Genomic DNA, 15,091 nt, shown 5'->3' on the forward strand with positions numbered 1-15,091 from the left:
GTCAGACACCTTAAATGGTTCCTTCTTGAAAAAACCAGCTATAGAGCCCCCAAGGCAGGGAGGGGCTCTTCTTTACTTAGGCTAAGTAACATGCAGGAGATGGTACAAAAAGTAACTGGTAGAGCCATCAAGAAATAGTGGCCATATTATATTTGTCTCACTGTTTCCTTGTACTCCCCATCCATCTGTCTTTATCCATCTGTTTAAAACCCCTTACATGTGGCATGGATGCTACTTTCAGGAAGCAGTAACAGAGCCTCAGAACACATGCATTCCTCAGAACACAAAGGGATCAGGAAGGCAAGGAATAAACCAATGGGACTAAATAGTAAAGGCCAAGAGGTTATTCAAGCCAAACAGAGAATCCTTCAGAAAATCCAGCCCTAGTGAAGTCAGTAAATACGAGTGTGAAATATGGCAGGCAGTACTTTAGGAGGAAGTGAGAAGGTTAATATGGAATTTGAAGAGCAAATATAACTAACGGCGTAAAATCCAGTAACTAGGAATTCTGTGATTATATCAGAAGCAGGAAAGCTCTATGAGAAGCAGTGCTTCCGCTGGGCCACCAAAGGGAGCAATTAAAGAATATAAGGACATTGCTACAACTCTAAATGATGCTTTGTAGGCTTCACCACAGAGGGTGCTGGGGAAAGACCTACCCCAGACCTACTCTTTCCTGGAAGTAAAGATAAGGACTACATCACTGTGATACCTGAGTGCAGAGCAATTCAGAAGAACTGTTTCACCATCCCTATTTTCCATGGTTCTAATAATTTGAAGCCAGTTGGCATCTAGCCTTTCATTGGTCAGCCAGGAAGGGAAAGAGTGCAAGGAGCCTTCCCTCAAAAACCTCTTTGCACTCCTATGCGAGGACCAAGCCACGCTCTTTTCGCTGTGTGTTCTCTGAGCAGAAGCACCTGAGGTTTCTAGCAACACAGGGAGGGCAAGAATCCTGTAGCTCAGCTCTGCTCTTCTGCAGCAGGCAGAAGAGCTGGGGAACCAGTAGGGTACCCTTTCAAAGGTGTAGCAGTGCTATGCTCCCACAGCAATAGGGTATCATGCACGATGCCTTCAGGAGCTCCCACTGGCCAATGACCACAGCACTGCCCCTATTCTAGGTTGTGGCTTGAAGCAATAGTTTGGTGTTTGATGGTACTTCCATCTTATCTGCCAGCCAGTCTCTCTATCTATCCAGCTTCATCCCACCTGAAGTGTATCCTTTTGCTCTCCTTAAATGTTATGTTTAATCAGTAAAGATCATCACCCTGAGACTGGCAGTGCTTGGCCAGGGATAGCGACGCTACCCCAACAGTGCTCAGGAAAGCCAGAGAGGAATCAATACACTCTTTGCCATATCAGCCCAACATCATCTTGGATGCGTCCCTCCTCCTTTTTGTTTATGTGTGGCACTAGCAGACGTAGGCACCCTGTCAAAGTCTTGCAACCCATTGTTTCTTTATTTTCAATACAAGGTTCTTTTATTAACTCCAGCTGAGGCGCTGCACTCTGCTGCCGTGTTCACTTTTTTAAAGTTGAGCAGCTTGCAAATAGGACATCATGAATCATGAGCGTGGGGCAGGAGGAAAGGGGGGGGGAATCCAGTTGTATGACAACAAAGAAAGCGCATAAATGGATCTGGCCTCCTGGCAAATAAAAGCCAAGCTAATGGAGAGCAATTTCCAATTGCCCCCTGGAAGGCAGGCGAGAGCCAGAGGGACATGCAGGAATAAAGGAGGCTGAATACTTGGATACCTGATGTTTCCTCCTGTATATTGAAATTCCGCCTTCTCTGTTTCCCCTGTAGTCTTGTATGTGGGAGGAAAGGGATAGACCTTTGAGTACTTGAGTTGCCCGCCTGTCTTGTTTTATACTGCCATGCCACTTGCGAGAGCAAGATCTTCTGTGCAGGAACTTTGCTAGACTGTCAGTGTTGTGGAAAGGTCACCCTTAGGAACTCAGCCAGTGGGGTTCCATTGGAGCCACTGGGTCTCTTGGGATGTCTCATGGAAAGTGAAGTGGGATTCCATGCAGTGGAGAAGCTAATGCGGCCTTGGGCAATATACGTTTTCCATGTATGCCCTTGAGTGGCTATTGGGGTGAACTACGTCCCCTTTCTGCCCCTCCCCGCCTGCCCTTTCGCCTAGATTCCAAAGGGTTAGGCTACGTCTACACTACAGTTGGGGGCAAGCCTCCCCTCCCGGATAGACAGACTCATGCTGTCTCCACTTGAGATAGTGCAGTAGAAATAACAGTGCAGGCATTGCGGCTCAGATGCCAGCTCGGTCTCTCATTCTCACCCGAGCCCCTGGGTCTGAGCTCAGGTGGCTAACCGGAGCCGCAACATCCACACTGCTGTTTTTAGCAAGCTACTGCGAACCAATCTGCCCAAGCTGGGAGGCTCACCACCTGCTGCAGGGCACGTGTACCCTCAGAAGGTATGTCTGCAAAGCCTCAGAAGGTACATCTATGTGGCCTACCAACGTGAGCCTCCCAGCCCGGCTCAACGGACTCAGGGGAGTGATGCTTGCTGTAGCACTCTACACATAGCCGCGTGGGACAGCACTTTGGAGTTGTAGCTCAGGCTGGAAGCTCAGGCGCTGAAGCCCACCCTCCTAGCCAGGCTTCAGAGCCTGGGCTGCAACTTCAAAGCACTGTTCACACAGTTATTTTAGAGCACCAAGTGCTACTACCCCAAGTCTGTTGACTCAGGATGGGAGGCCTGCTCCATGGACTTTGTAGATGGACTCAGAGAGACACAAGGAGGAAGTGGGGGGAGGAGGAAGGGTGCCACAAAGGCGGTGGCCTTCCACTTTACCACATAGCCAGATGCTTTTCTCTGCACACAGGTCTAGTGGGTATGATCCAGCCTGGAGACTCAGCAGGGGCAAATATGGTAGCTGAAATACATTACATTGGTGGTTGTTGAGTCTCTCATGCAGAATTTTGCTGGGAGTTCACTGTGCCCTTTGCTCCAGTCCCTGATTTTGTGGTCGGTGTGTCTTTCCAAGCCACAGGGGCTGGCCTGTGACTCACTAAGGCAGTGGTTCTCAACCTGCAGCCTAATCCACACACAGCAGCAGCCCATGTGACATCCTCAGGGCCCTACAGGTAGTATCTATATTGTGTGGATGTGGCCAACACAACAAATACACAGCTATATATGCAGCCCACAATGGTAAATAGGTTGAGAACCACTGCACTAAGGTGTCCTTCTCTTCTCCAGTGCTCCTCAACCTGCGGGAAGGGCCTCCAGTCACGTGTGGTGCAGTGTATGCACAAAGTCACCGGCCGCCATGGCAACGAGTGCCCTGTCCTATCCAAGCCAGCAGCCTACAGGCAGTGTCACCAAGAGGTCTGCAATGAGAAGATAAATGTCAACACAATTACCTCGCCCAGACTTGGTGAGTGGGTGGATGCAGAGCTACAATTCTTGGGGAGGTTAAATAATCATCCTGAAGCCATCAAACACCAGAGCATATATCCTGCCCAGGTATCTGGGAAACACAGTCTTTGTGCTGAATGTTACAGAAACGAGGTTCCAGATGGCTCATCAAAGACAGAAGCAAGGAGACCCTCAGAATCTCTGGGTAATTAATGTTCCAGAGTAGAGAGATGCTTTATTCTTCATAGATCCACTCTGCCTGAGACCTCCATCAAGCCAGAACTCTCAGGCCGTGTTCCCTGAGTGACCAGTTGGAGCAGGCAGGCATATCTGCGGGTCAGAGAGAAGGAGGTTGGGAGTTTTGGGTGAGGGCATTCACCTGCACTCAGTCGTCATTCGAAGCTTCAAACACCTTGTCAAATGATGGGTAAAATGGAATAAGCAGAGAATGTTAGTGATTTGGATTGCATTTTGCTTGGTTAATAAGATTGGGGAAATGAATTGAAATAGAAAAGCCTGGCAAATGTATCCAGCCCAAGCACAAAATCTTCTCACCTACCTTTCACTGTAAGTGATGATGAATACAATAATATTTTATTCGCCTGTCCAAAAAAAAAAGGATTTGACCTTGGCAGGGAGAATTTTCCAGGGTTGTAGCTTTTTGGAAAGGTGGTTCTTTTTTGTGGGAAGATGGACCTTCCCCAGATTAATTGCTGACTTAAGAATGCGACCTGCTGAAATCACTGATTTCTGGGCAGGGAGGAAGGAGTCTCCAATTTAATTTTCTTTCTCCTATCCCCTTAATTATCTACTCCCCTATTTGCCCCGCAGCGCTGAGGCTGCTGTGATAAATTGTCTATTTGCTGAGATCCCATAACTCAGCATTTAAAGAGTGGTTCTACTCAGAAGTGACTCTGTAAATACTGCATCATGGGGTCCCATGGCTATTTTGTGTCTGTTATTTTCTGTGTCAAATGTGCTAAGCTTACAAGTAAAAATGCTAACTCTAACTCAAGCCCCACAAGTTCAACCTGGGGTCTGACAGCTGAGCTGGGGTTTTTTTTTTTTCCTTCTCACATATCACTAGTGAAAAAAGTCACCAGGCCACATTAGGCCATAAACTACACTTGTGCAACACCGTTGCCTTTCATTTATGCCCTCAGTGCACTCCCTTTTCCTCCGGTGTAACTGGCTAGAATTGAAACAATCCTGTTTATGGTACCAGAATGGACTCCAGCTCACACACACACAGCTGTAAGAAGCAGTCCTGTTTATTTTTGGCCCCAAAGACAATAGATCGGACTCTGCATATACACACGGTAGGCAGATCTGATGAATAGGAAGGGAGCCATTTTTACAAGTCACTTTTTCAAGTAGAACCACACTTAAGACTAGACATGAGGCTTCTGAGCTGGAATTTGTTTCTCTGAAAATCCATACTACTTTCAATAACAGCTCTTTAAAACATGATGGGCTAAATTTTCTTCTAAGTGACAACTGTATAACTGAGAGTGTCACTGGTCCAGCTGAAGAGCTTCAAAATGCTTCTAAATCCTTTTGTTTAAAATCATAAAAAACATATGAGAATATTTCCCAGAAATGTTAGCATGTACAGTATATCATGGGATGGGGGAAGGTTTTCATTTGAAGAATAAGTCTTTGACCCACCGACCAGATGAGAAATCTATTCTAATTCACATTTTAGCACAAAACTGTTTAGTAGAGTGGTGAGTTTAAGTCCCTGCAAGTGATCTGTAAGTAATTAGGGATGCTTATGTTTCTAAACCTGCCTAGGAGGAATCATCGGTGCCAGCAACAGCGATACTTGATATCAACAAAAATATATACCAGATATCAGCATTGAGTGTTTTGCTCTTCTTCTGGATAAACAAGTTTTCATTTGGTTATCTTTAAACAGATGCTTCTGTTTTCCACAATATAAGCCTCATTAATAAGAATCGTACAGAAAAATACTCCAGTACGCTACAGAAACCATCCAGAATTACATTGTAAGCACCTCAGGGCAAGGGCTATCTTTTTGTTTTTGATCTGTACAGCACCTAGCACAGTGGGGTCCAGGACTGAGACTCCTAGGAGCTACAGTAATACAAATAATAAATAATGATAATTATAAAATGCTGCCCTGTCACTGCTTTAGGCTGTAGTGGTTTTGACCATGAGTAACATTTTCAGAAGTGCCTACGGGTGTGTCTACACTGCAGTTAAACACCTGCAGCTGGCCCATGCCAGCGGACTCAGGCTCGTGGGGCTTGGGCTGGTGGGGCTGTTTAATTGCGATATAGGCCTTCATGCTTGGGCAGGAGCCTGGGCTCTGGGAACCTCCCCACTCACGGGGACCAAAGCCTGGGCTTCAGCCCAAGTCCGAACATCTACATCACAGTTAAACAGCCTGTTAGCCCGAGCCTCATGCCAATTAAACACCCTCGGCTGGCCCATGTCAGCTGAGGGTGTTTAATTGCCGTGTAGACAGACCCTAAGTGACTTAGGAACTTGAGTCTCATTTCCAAAAGTGACTCAGGCATTCAGGAGCCTAAGCCCCATTGCTTTTTAATGAGATTACAGCTCCTAAGTGTCTATGCCACGTTTGAAACCTCGCAAACCACTTAAATCCAACTCTTCAATGGTATTTAGGTACCGAACTCCCACTGATGTCAGTGGAAATTAGGGGCCTCAGTACCTTTTGAGGATCTGGGCCTTGGGCACTTTTGAAAATATTACTCCATGACTGTAGAATATTGCAATATTTATCCTAAAAAGGGAGGCTGCACGCCACCCCCACCCTTGGCTGTAATTGCGGGTCATGACCACGAGTGACTCCCGTGTCCCATTTTTCACTTTCTATGAATCTGGCTTTTAACACATTGATTTTTGGATTGGTCTTTTCCCCCTCTGCCCAGGTTGTGCTAACCACGCTGGGCAGGCTGCTTCATGATTTTTCCGTTACAGGGTTTCTTTCCCCTTTTGCTGCAGTATATAGTACTGGGCACTGTCAAAAGGGCCCCATTTGGCAAAGCCTGAGCACAAACCTCACTTTACGCATGTGTGTAGCCCCACTGACATCCCAGGGACTACTCACCTGCTTAAAGTTAAGCATGTGCTGTGTGCACTTTGTTGAATCAGGGCCAGAAATAGGACACTAACAGATGATCTGATCCAGTGTGAGAATTCCAGCTATTGCTTGCCCAGCCTTGCGGCAGTCTTCTCCATGATAGCTCTTTCCATTGCATTTGTCAGACAAGTCACTACCGACCTGTTGCCCTGATCTTTTCAGCAGCAACCCTCCTTAGAGTATAGAGTATGCCTCCCAAATCCCAGTATTGACTAAGATTAACCATCTCTCCTCTCATCTGGCGCTCGGGTTATTTTGGTCACACATGGAATGCTCTCCTCTAACATGCTGGCTTCTTCTTTCTATTTCTGTCCGAAGCTGCTCTCACATATAAGTGTACAGGAGACCAGTGGACAGTGTACTGCAGGGTGATCCGTGAGAAGAACCTGTGCCAGGACATGAGATGGTATCAACGCTGCTGCCAGACATGCAGAGACTTTTACGCAAACAAGATGCAGCAGAAGAGTTAATGAATTGGTGCTGCAGCTTAGGGTATTACAGCTGTTTCTATGTAAATCACGAACTAGTAGCTCTGAGTACTGGAACTTAATGAGTTGCTACAATGTGGTGGATTCCAAAGCATACCTAATAAGACTTGAAACTAACTCTGCAGACTGGATATACCAAAGTAATCCACTCATCCACCTTAAAAAGAGTCATCTCAAGGAGCCAATCACGTAGAATTTTATTGCGTTTTGACATCATTACATTTTTCATTAATGCTTTTTACTTTAATATGTTATTACCAGCCACTGGATGGCTTGCTACCATTTAAAAAAAAAAAAAAGACAAGAGTTGCAACATGATTAAATTGACTAAAGTCATGTGTACCTCAGTGGGAGAAAGCCTCTGGCAAATAACTCAGCAAACGTGCAGACATTACTTAATGCTTCAACCTTGGCTTCCATCTGATGCTCTTAATTCCCAACAGTTAGCATGCTGTGGGGTGGGCTTGGAGGGACACACACAAATGAAATGCTTAATTTAAAAGGGGGATTTGCTATAAAAGCTTGTGAAAACCTATAGCAGGGGATGGATGTCTGTGAAATTTCTGCAGAAAGCTCAGCACAGTTTTATCCAACATTCCATTTAATGTAATTAAAAAAAAACTAATTGGGAATTTCTTCTCCTGTCTGGTTCTGAAAACATATCCCCCTCTCTTTATTTAAAAAAAACATGTGTTTTCTTTTATGATGCCTTACTCTTCTCATTGAGTTTAAAGAAATGGAAACTAATTAACCCAGGAGCAGACAGTTAATTTTAAGCTAGAACCACTTGCATGAGATGGAAGTAGCTGGAAATAATTTAAACATATACGGTTTGTTGGGGAGGGGTTATTTAACCTCCTCTTTCCAATTTTTGGAATTCAATCTGATAATGAGACAGAATGCTATTTCTTAAGGGTATTGTGAAACCAACTAGGGTTGGCACATACCTGAAACAGAGATCAGAACAGCATTTGCAGGAAGGGTAACTTAGAGACCAAGCACATCTTTCCTCTCTCTAGGATGTATACTTCATAAATCCTTTTGAGACAGAAAGAAAGCAGTTAGTAGACTTTCAGGGTGACATTCTGGGCTAATTGAAGCCAAAATGGCAAAACTTATATTGCCTTCAGTAGGGCCAGGGTTTCACACTCAGGCTATGCCTACACTGGCAATTGAACGACAAAACTTTTGTCTTTCAGAAAAAAACAACCCAAAAGACAAAAGTTTTGCCAGCAACTAGTGCCAGTGTGAACAGTGTGCCAGACTCTCCTGCCAACAACGCAAACGCCGCTTGTTGGGCGTGGAAGTGTTTTGTCGGCAGGAGAGCCGAGAAACAGCAGCTACACGGTGCGACTTTTAGCAGCACAGCTGTAGCGAGACAGCCATGTCGCTAAAAGCTGTGTAGTATAACCGTAGCATCAGTCTTGTTTCTGTTTGCTTTGTTACCTTGTGTTCCTTTAATCAGGACAGTTGGAGAGTGCTGTGTAAATGATAGTGTCTTACACGTGTCTAAACTTCAGACCAAATTCTTCCCTGAGATTTAAATGGGAGGACCACACAGAGTGGAATTTGGTTTAGTGAGTGTTACAGTCGATCAGTGTCTGTCTGCCATATCTAACTCAGGCTATGTGTATGCTACAGCCGGAATCCATGCTCTGAGATCGATCCACTGGTGGTCGATTTAGCAGGTCTAGTGAAGACCCACCAAATGGACAGTAGATCACTCTACTGTACCCCCAAGAAGAAGAGTTAGATAAGTCGACAGGAGAGTTTCTGCCGTCGACCCCCCACGGTGTAGACCGTACAGTAACTCGACCTAAGGTAAGTCGACTCCAGCTACATGAATAACACAGCTGGAGTTGCATAGCATAGGTCAGCTTAGTGTAGACATAGCCTCAGACACGTATCCTTCGCCTTGCCAAGCTTTGCTGCCATGCATGCCGTGGGTAGGTTACACTCACGCTCTGTGAAATCAGCTGAGCCTTATGGGTGAATTATAGGTTTATACTCGCTTTAGAGACATATGTTAATATTTATGATTTTGGAGATGGGCACAGAACAAAACCCAGTCCCCAGCACTAAACATTGGGAAAGTCTGGATCCGAATGTGGGCATTGTGGCTCATGCCTCTCTCTCATGTTATTGCTACTATTGCCTTCCTTTAATGTACCGAGGGATAAAGGCATTTAGTACTTAACATTTTTAAACAACATTTTCTCCCTTATTAAGACTGTTCCGGTATCCAGGAGCTCAGTGAAATAATTTGTTATGGCTTTATTAAGGGCTGAGCTTTCAAACATAGGAACCTAAGTTCCATCTGCAGACTGGTAACTGCATATGCATCCACATTTGCATGGGCAAAATGTGTCCTTGCTTGTGCAACTGGGCTTGTGCACCCAAGTGCTAATCTGCACGCACAAAGGCACATTTGTGTACACAATTACCTCTCTGTAAGTGCTTGGCCCTAACAGATCTCTGTTCTGCATACTAGATAGTTTTTGTATGTGACGGAAATGATTCTAATTTGGTAGTGGTTATACCGGTGGCCCTTTGGGTAAGTTCCTTTTAAAATCAGAATTAAACCTTTTCCTCCTACTTCTAACCTTGGGTCCAAATTCAGAGGTGACGTAGTTGGTTGTGTAAGTTACCACATAGCATAAGTCAGTATAAAATGGTGTAGTTAATGCAGATAGAGAGCTGGGGGGAATGTAGCTGATTGATGGTCATGGTATAAAAAACAAAATTGACAGCCTTAGGCAGATAAACAGGTAATGAGAAAGTGCAAGAAGGCATGAGATCAAGCAGAGGGTGCCTACTTTACCTTAAGAATGCCTGTTAGTTTTTCCTGCTAGACTCTCCCCATTCAGTCCCTTGACATGTAAGTTACACCCCTTTACCCCGGCCTACTGACGTGCCCCTCACTCTGCCATTCACAGCCCTCATTGTAAAGTGATTTGTATCCCTGTTAGGGTTTGGGATTTTCTTAAAGGGTAAGATTTCAGCTCACAGCGTGGCTTGACTCTGTGCAATGCCACATCCTCGCATGTCGTTTATGACAATATGTTACTTGTGTTGTTTTATGCTGTCATGTGATTTATCCCAAGACCTTTTCATTCTGTTCAGAGTGATAAGAAATGGATTTCTTGAGTAGTGGGAGTTTTTTCGCCTCCTCAAGGCCCTGATCCAGCCCCCTCTGCAGTCAATAGAAATACTCCCATTGACGTCAGCGGGGTTTTGGGTCAGGCCCCAAGTTTGCGTCCATATAATGGGACATGAATCTTCTGGTTTAATGGATGGATTTCTTTTGACTGAGCAAAAATGTCATTTATTTCTGAGCAGAAATCCTCCTACGTTAAAAACAGAGCCCCATTTGTATTCCTTGATCTCCTGATGACCCTAATCCCGTCCCATTTTGTAATGGCCAAAAATATCAACAAAAATGTTTAATTCTGCACTTTTGCTTTGTATCATTTTATAGACGCTTTTACTATGAATTTACAGCTACGTTCTGTCCTCAGTTACTACATACCAGTGAAAAGAGAGTTTATTTCAGTGTAGCCATGACGATATTTTTTGTTGTTGTTCATAAGAGATTGATGCTCTTTGACTACAGTGGTGGTATTTCCATATTGCGAACAATACTCTCTGTACCGTTACTAAAGTACTGTACATGTCTAGTTGCACAGTTGTGTTACGGAGTGTAGATTCTCACTATCTTATGTATGGTGCTATTTCTGTGTTGTTGGTGGAAAAGAAATCTTAGCAGTTGATTGTTGCTTGATATTTTATTATAATACAGGGATATATTCTCCATGGCAATAATAGCATTTAAGGTTCTCATTACAGAGTGAAATGTATATATTTTTCCATTAGTTAATTTACATATGTACTGTATCCATGGTTTAAAAAAAAATGTGCTGGCTATAAATAGGAAAAAAAAAGTCAAGCAGAATGGAACTAGTTGTAAATGAAAATAAAAAAGCGAGGATTGTTCCATTCTGAAACAGATTGAATAGGTTTAATAGTAAATTAATTTTTTCCATAACAATCATAAGATTTATGAACTTGAAAAAATGCAAAGCAAAACCAAACAGCTAACTGTGAAAATAAAGAAGTAGTAAGTCTGTAAGTAACACATGGTGCATCTGTCTAATACTTGACTGAGACTTGGATTCAGATGAGTCCAGGACCCACCATTGACATCTGTGGTAGGTGTAAAAGGTCATTTGTCAGTGAAATACTGGCAGCTTGGGGTTCCCAGGGTGCTAACAAATCATGAACTGATGGGTCTCGTCTCAATGTGGTTGCAAAATAGCATACAGGGAATGTTAATATGTAGCTAATGCCAAGTGAGTTCTTTGGTTGGTGACACACAACAGCAGAAAATGCCTGGCTGGAAAAACTGATCTAGGCTCCATTTGGGGTAAGCTGCATAGGTCTTTGGAGTCTGTTGGGAGGATAAAGCTTTTGCATGGGGGGCGGGGGTTTTATAAGCGCATTTCAGAGAGTTTTCTTTCAATGTATGTTAGAATCAAGGTCAAGTGGCAGCCATACTGTATGTTTAATGGTAGCTGCTGCACAGACGCAGCCTTATGCTGAAGGTTGCTGAGCATGTGGAAATTATATTGGAGTAAAAATTATCCCATCCATTTGAAAGGTGTCTACATAATTTAGTTGCACACTTCCTTGGTGTGAATAAACAGAAGTATTCAAAGCTGAGTGGTTTTGGGTGTGTTTGTTGTAGGCACAAGCAATAACCCATGTGCTTTTTAATTGGATGGAAGAATGCACAACCCCACAAACTGGGCACAATAAAAGATGTAGCAAATATTTATGAAAGGAAGTGAAAATCACTCAAAATAAACTATCCCAAGCAAAACTCCTCAGGCCAAACTGTCTTCTCATTTTCATTTGTGCTCCCCTCCCCCTGCTGCTCTTGGGCAATGTACAGCCGTTCTCTGTCCCCCGGCTATTTAAACTTTTTTCTTTACATTTTTTAAACCTGCCAGAGCCTCTTCCATATTCGTAGATTGTGTAAGGCCAGAAGAGACCATTAGATCATCTTGTCTGACTTCCTGTATAATGCAGAATTTCACCCTGTTATCCTTGTATTGAGCCCAATAACTTGTGTTCAGCTAGAGCATATTCCGGAAAGACATCCAGTCTGGATCTGAAGACAAAAGATGGAGAATCCACCAGCTCCTTTGGTAGTCTGTTTCAATGGTTAATCACCCTCACTGGTAAATAATTTATGCCTTATTTCTAATTAGAATTTGTCAAACTGTAACTTCTAATCTTGGTTCCTGTTATGCCTTTCTCCTCTAGACTAGAGAGTCCATAAGTATCTGATGTAATCTCCCTGTGAAGGTACTTACACACCATAATCAATCACTTCTCAATCTTCGTTTTGATAAACTGAGCAGATTGAGTAACAACTATATTCCTCCTAACGACCTTGACCATGGCATCCATTAAATACACCTTCCAGAGTTCAAATTCTGCTAAAAAGAGCTTTTAATTTTAGCTGGTTATTTAGATGCGGTGTTAGAAACAATGTTTTACATTCATATATATTTGGAGGTTCAGATATTTATCTGCATGACATTATGGCTTTGCCATTCTTGTCATGGTTGCCCTTGGAAATGTGGTCATTGGGAAACGGACTGACACCAGACTTGCAGGTCAGGACTCCTGAATTCCATCTAGAGCTCTGCCATTTGCTCGCTGTGTAGCCTGAGGCAAGTCACTTCATCTGCATGTATCTCAGTTTTCTAGTCAAATGGATTTATAATATTTAGCAGGTTCCTAGGGGTATTGTGAGGAGTAATTCGTGAGTGTTTAAAAGATACAAAGATTGCTATTATGATTCATACCCTCCGAATGGTAGTTTGGTGGGAGACCTATTAAAACAGCCACTCGTGGAGATGAAAAGCAATTAAAATGAGAATTGTCTTCGCAAGAGACAATTCCAAACTATCCAAGGGGAAATGTGGATATCTTCAGACATAACAGGACCTGAAAGACTGCCATCAGCACAGAGCGCTCATTCCACAGCACAGCTGGCTTAGGGGACTTGGCAGCAACACTCATGTAAGAAGCCATCTCCTGACTGGTCACGCCCTTGTCCGCTGGAACTCAGCCATGGCACAGAGATAGCATTTAAGAGGGCTGGTGGGGGACAAACAGCTCATAGGTGATTCGCTCAGGCAGCTCTGGTTTTGCCCTCAAGGGAGAGCTTTCTACCACTTAACCCACCAGCTGGAGGCTAGTTGTTTCAATAGCAGTTGTTTTACAGAGAGAAGGAAATAAGTTGCCAGAGGAGTGAAGCGTCCCCTTTACTGTCCTGGAATATGGAAATCAAAAAGGACCTCATTGTTCAGGCTGGCACTTGGAGTGTTTTCTTTCACAGGTTAGCTCCTACTGTTTACCATCAAGATCAGTATGTTGCAGATCTGGTGACATTTTCCTTTGAAATGTATAGGTACCCTAGCGCAAACGCAGAGTCACTCTCTGACATGCATGATCATTTTTTGGCTGGTCATCACTAGAAAGACAATAGCCATTTTTCATATTCAAGCTTTATTCTTCCAAGTGTTCCTTAGCAAGGGCAAAGTTACTGGGAGTAGTGCAGTGCTAGAATTCTAAAATTCTGACAATACTTCTCCCAAGACTTTTTCCAGTAATTCAGCATGTATAACGTTGTAGACCAGGAGTTGGCAACCTTTGGCACGCGGCTCACCAGGGTAAGGACCCTGGTGGGCCAGGCCAGTTTGTTTACATCCCTCGGCCCGTGCCGCTTCCTGCAGCTCCCATTGGCCTGGAGCGGCGAACTGCTGCTAGTGGGAGCCGCGATCAGCTGAACCTGCAGACACAACAGGTAAACAAACCAGGCCGGCCCGCCAGCATGCTTACCCTGGCAAGCCACGTGCCGAAGGTTGCCGACCCCTGTTCTAGACAGTGCTAGACTTAGCATCCTGGTTGTCTTCTCCATTTGCTAATCTCACACCTAACACTTCTTTCATTAATGCTGTGTCCCCTATACCAAGCTACCTATTCTAAAGTGGCTTAGGAGGTTCCAGTTAAGACCACGTTCTGTGACAGCTATAAAACAGCAGCAAAATTCTACAGACTCTGTTCAGTGGTTTCTATATATTAACACTTCATCAGGTTAGTGTATTGTACAGTCGACATGTGATTGTAATTGTTGACCTATTTAAATATTGCTGAAACCCTACTAAGCCAAAAGCCATTATACGAAGTTGGGATATGGTAAAGGGCGGGAGGGTGTAGTGAATGCTGTAAAAGCTTTGGCTTCAAATGTTCACGGTATTTGCCAATATCTCTCTTATAAATCCAGTAGACATGCATTTTTTGCATATAACAATTTGCTGTTTTTCTCTACTTGTATCCCTGATCATCAAAACAAAGGACTGGGTTATTTAGAAACTATCCTTTGCTATTTCATTGTTGTCTCAGCTTTCCCTTTTAAGAGTCCTTAGTCAAGTTCATCGGGGCAGGTGGAGCCAAACTGCTCATATGCTCTGATGTGACAGTACCAAGAGTAAAGCATAATGTCTGCTCAGCTGTTTGGAACTCGGCTCTCCCTCTTCAGATTCCACCTGCTTCCTCCGCTTACTCTTAAGTCCTGACAGCAAACTAGCTTGACCCTATTTACTAAGTGATTTCTCTGGAAGGGAATTCCTTTCCAATAAGTTAGATATATGGAACACCTCCTCGCTTCAACCCCAGATGCTACCAAGAATGTTACTGGCTGGGGTCCTCTCTTCTCTGGTGGAGTAAGAATCACTTTTTCCTTCATATATCCCAAGAACACAATGTAGCCCTTTGGGGATAGCTTTTTTCCCCCTGGTTTTAGTAAGAATCTGTGGACACTGATACAGAAACCAACGCTGTATACAATCCATGGTAGCTAAATCAGCACAGTGCTGTTGTGCAGCCGACTGCAGTTCAACAAGTCTCTATGGCCAAAAGGAGTCATTGTCCCATTTCTGCATTCCTTGGCTTCAAGTTTCTGCCACATCTTTGTAACACTTGACAAGACTATCTGACGATTTAGAGTTCAGTTCTGGA

The 15,091-nt window shown here is 43.9% G+C and overlaps 1 protein-coding gene across 2 annotated transcripts in view; it reads left to right on the forward strand.

The window, feature by feature from the left end:
• The window catches only part of ADAMTS17 (ADAM metallopeptidase with thrombospondin type 1 motif 17), a 265,553-nt gene extending 257,317 nt beyond the window's left edge, over nucleotides 1-8,236 (forward strand). For both annotated transcript variants that reach the window (XM_030578668.1, XM_030578669.1), the window contains 2 exons: nucleotides 3,224-3,401; nucleotides 6,831-8,236. In XM_030578668.1, coding sequence (XP_030434528.1) covers nucleotides 3,224-3,401; nucleotides 6,831-6,982 — 330 coding nt within the window. In that variant the 3' untranslated portion in view covers nucleotides 6,983-8,236. The remainder of the gene's footprint in view (nucleotides 1-3,223; nucleotides 3,402-6,830) is intronic.
• The last annotated feature ends 6,855 nt before the right edge of the window (nucleotides 8,237-15,091 follow it).

Source organism: Gopherus evgoodei, chromosome 10 (genome assembly GCF_007399415.2).
Source record: "Gopherus evgoodei ecotype Sinaloan lineage chromosome 10, rGopEvg1_v1.p, whole genome shotgun sequence".
Taxonomy (NCBI): domain Eukaryota; kingdom Metazoa; phylum Chordata; order Testudines; family Testudinidae; genus Gopherus; species Gopherus evgoodei.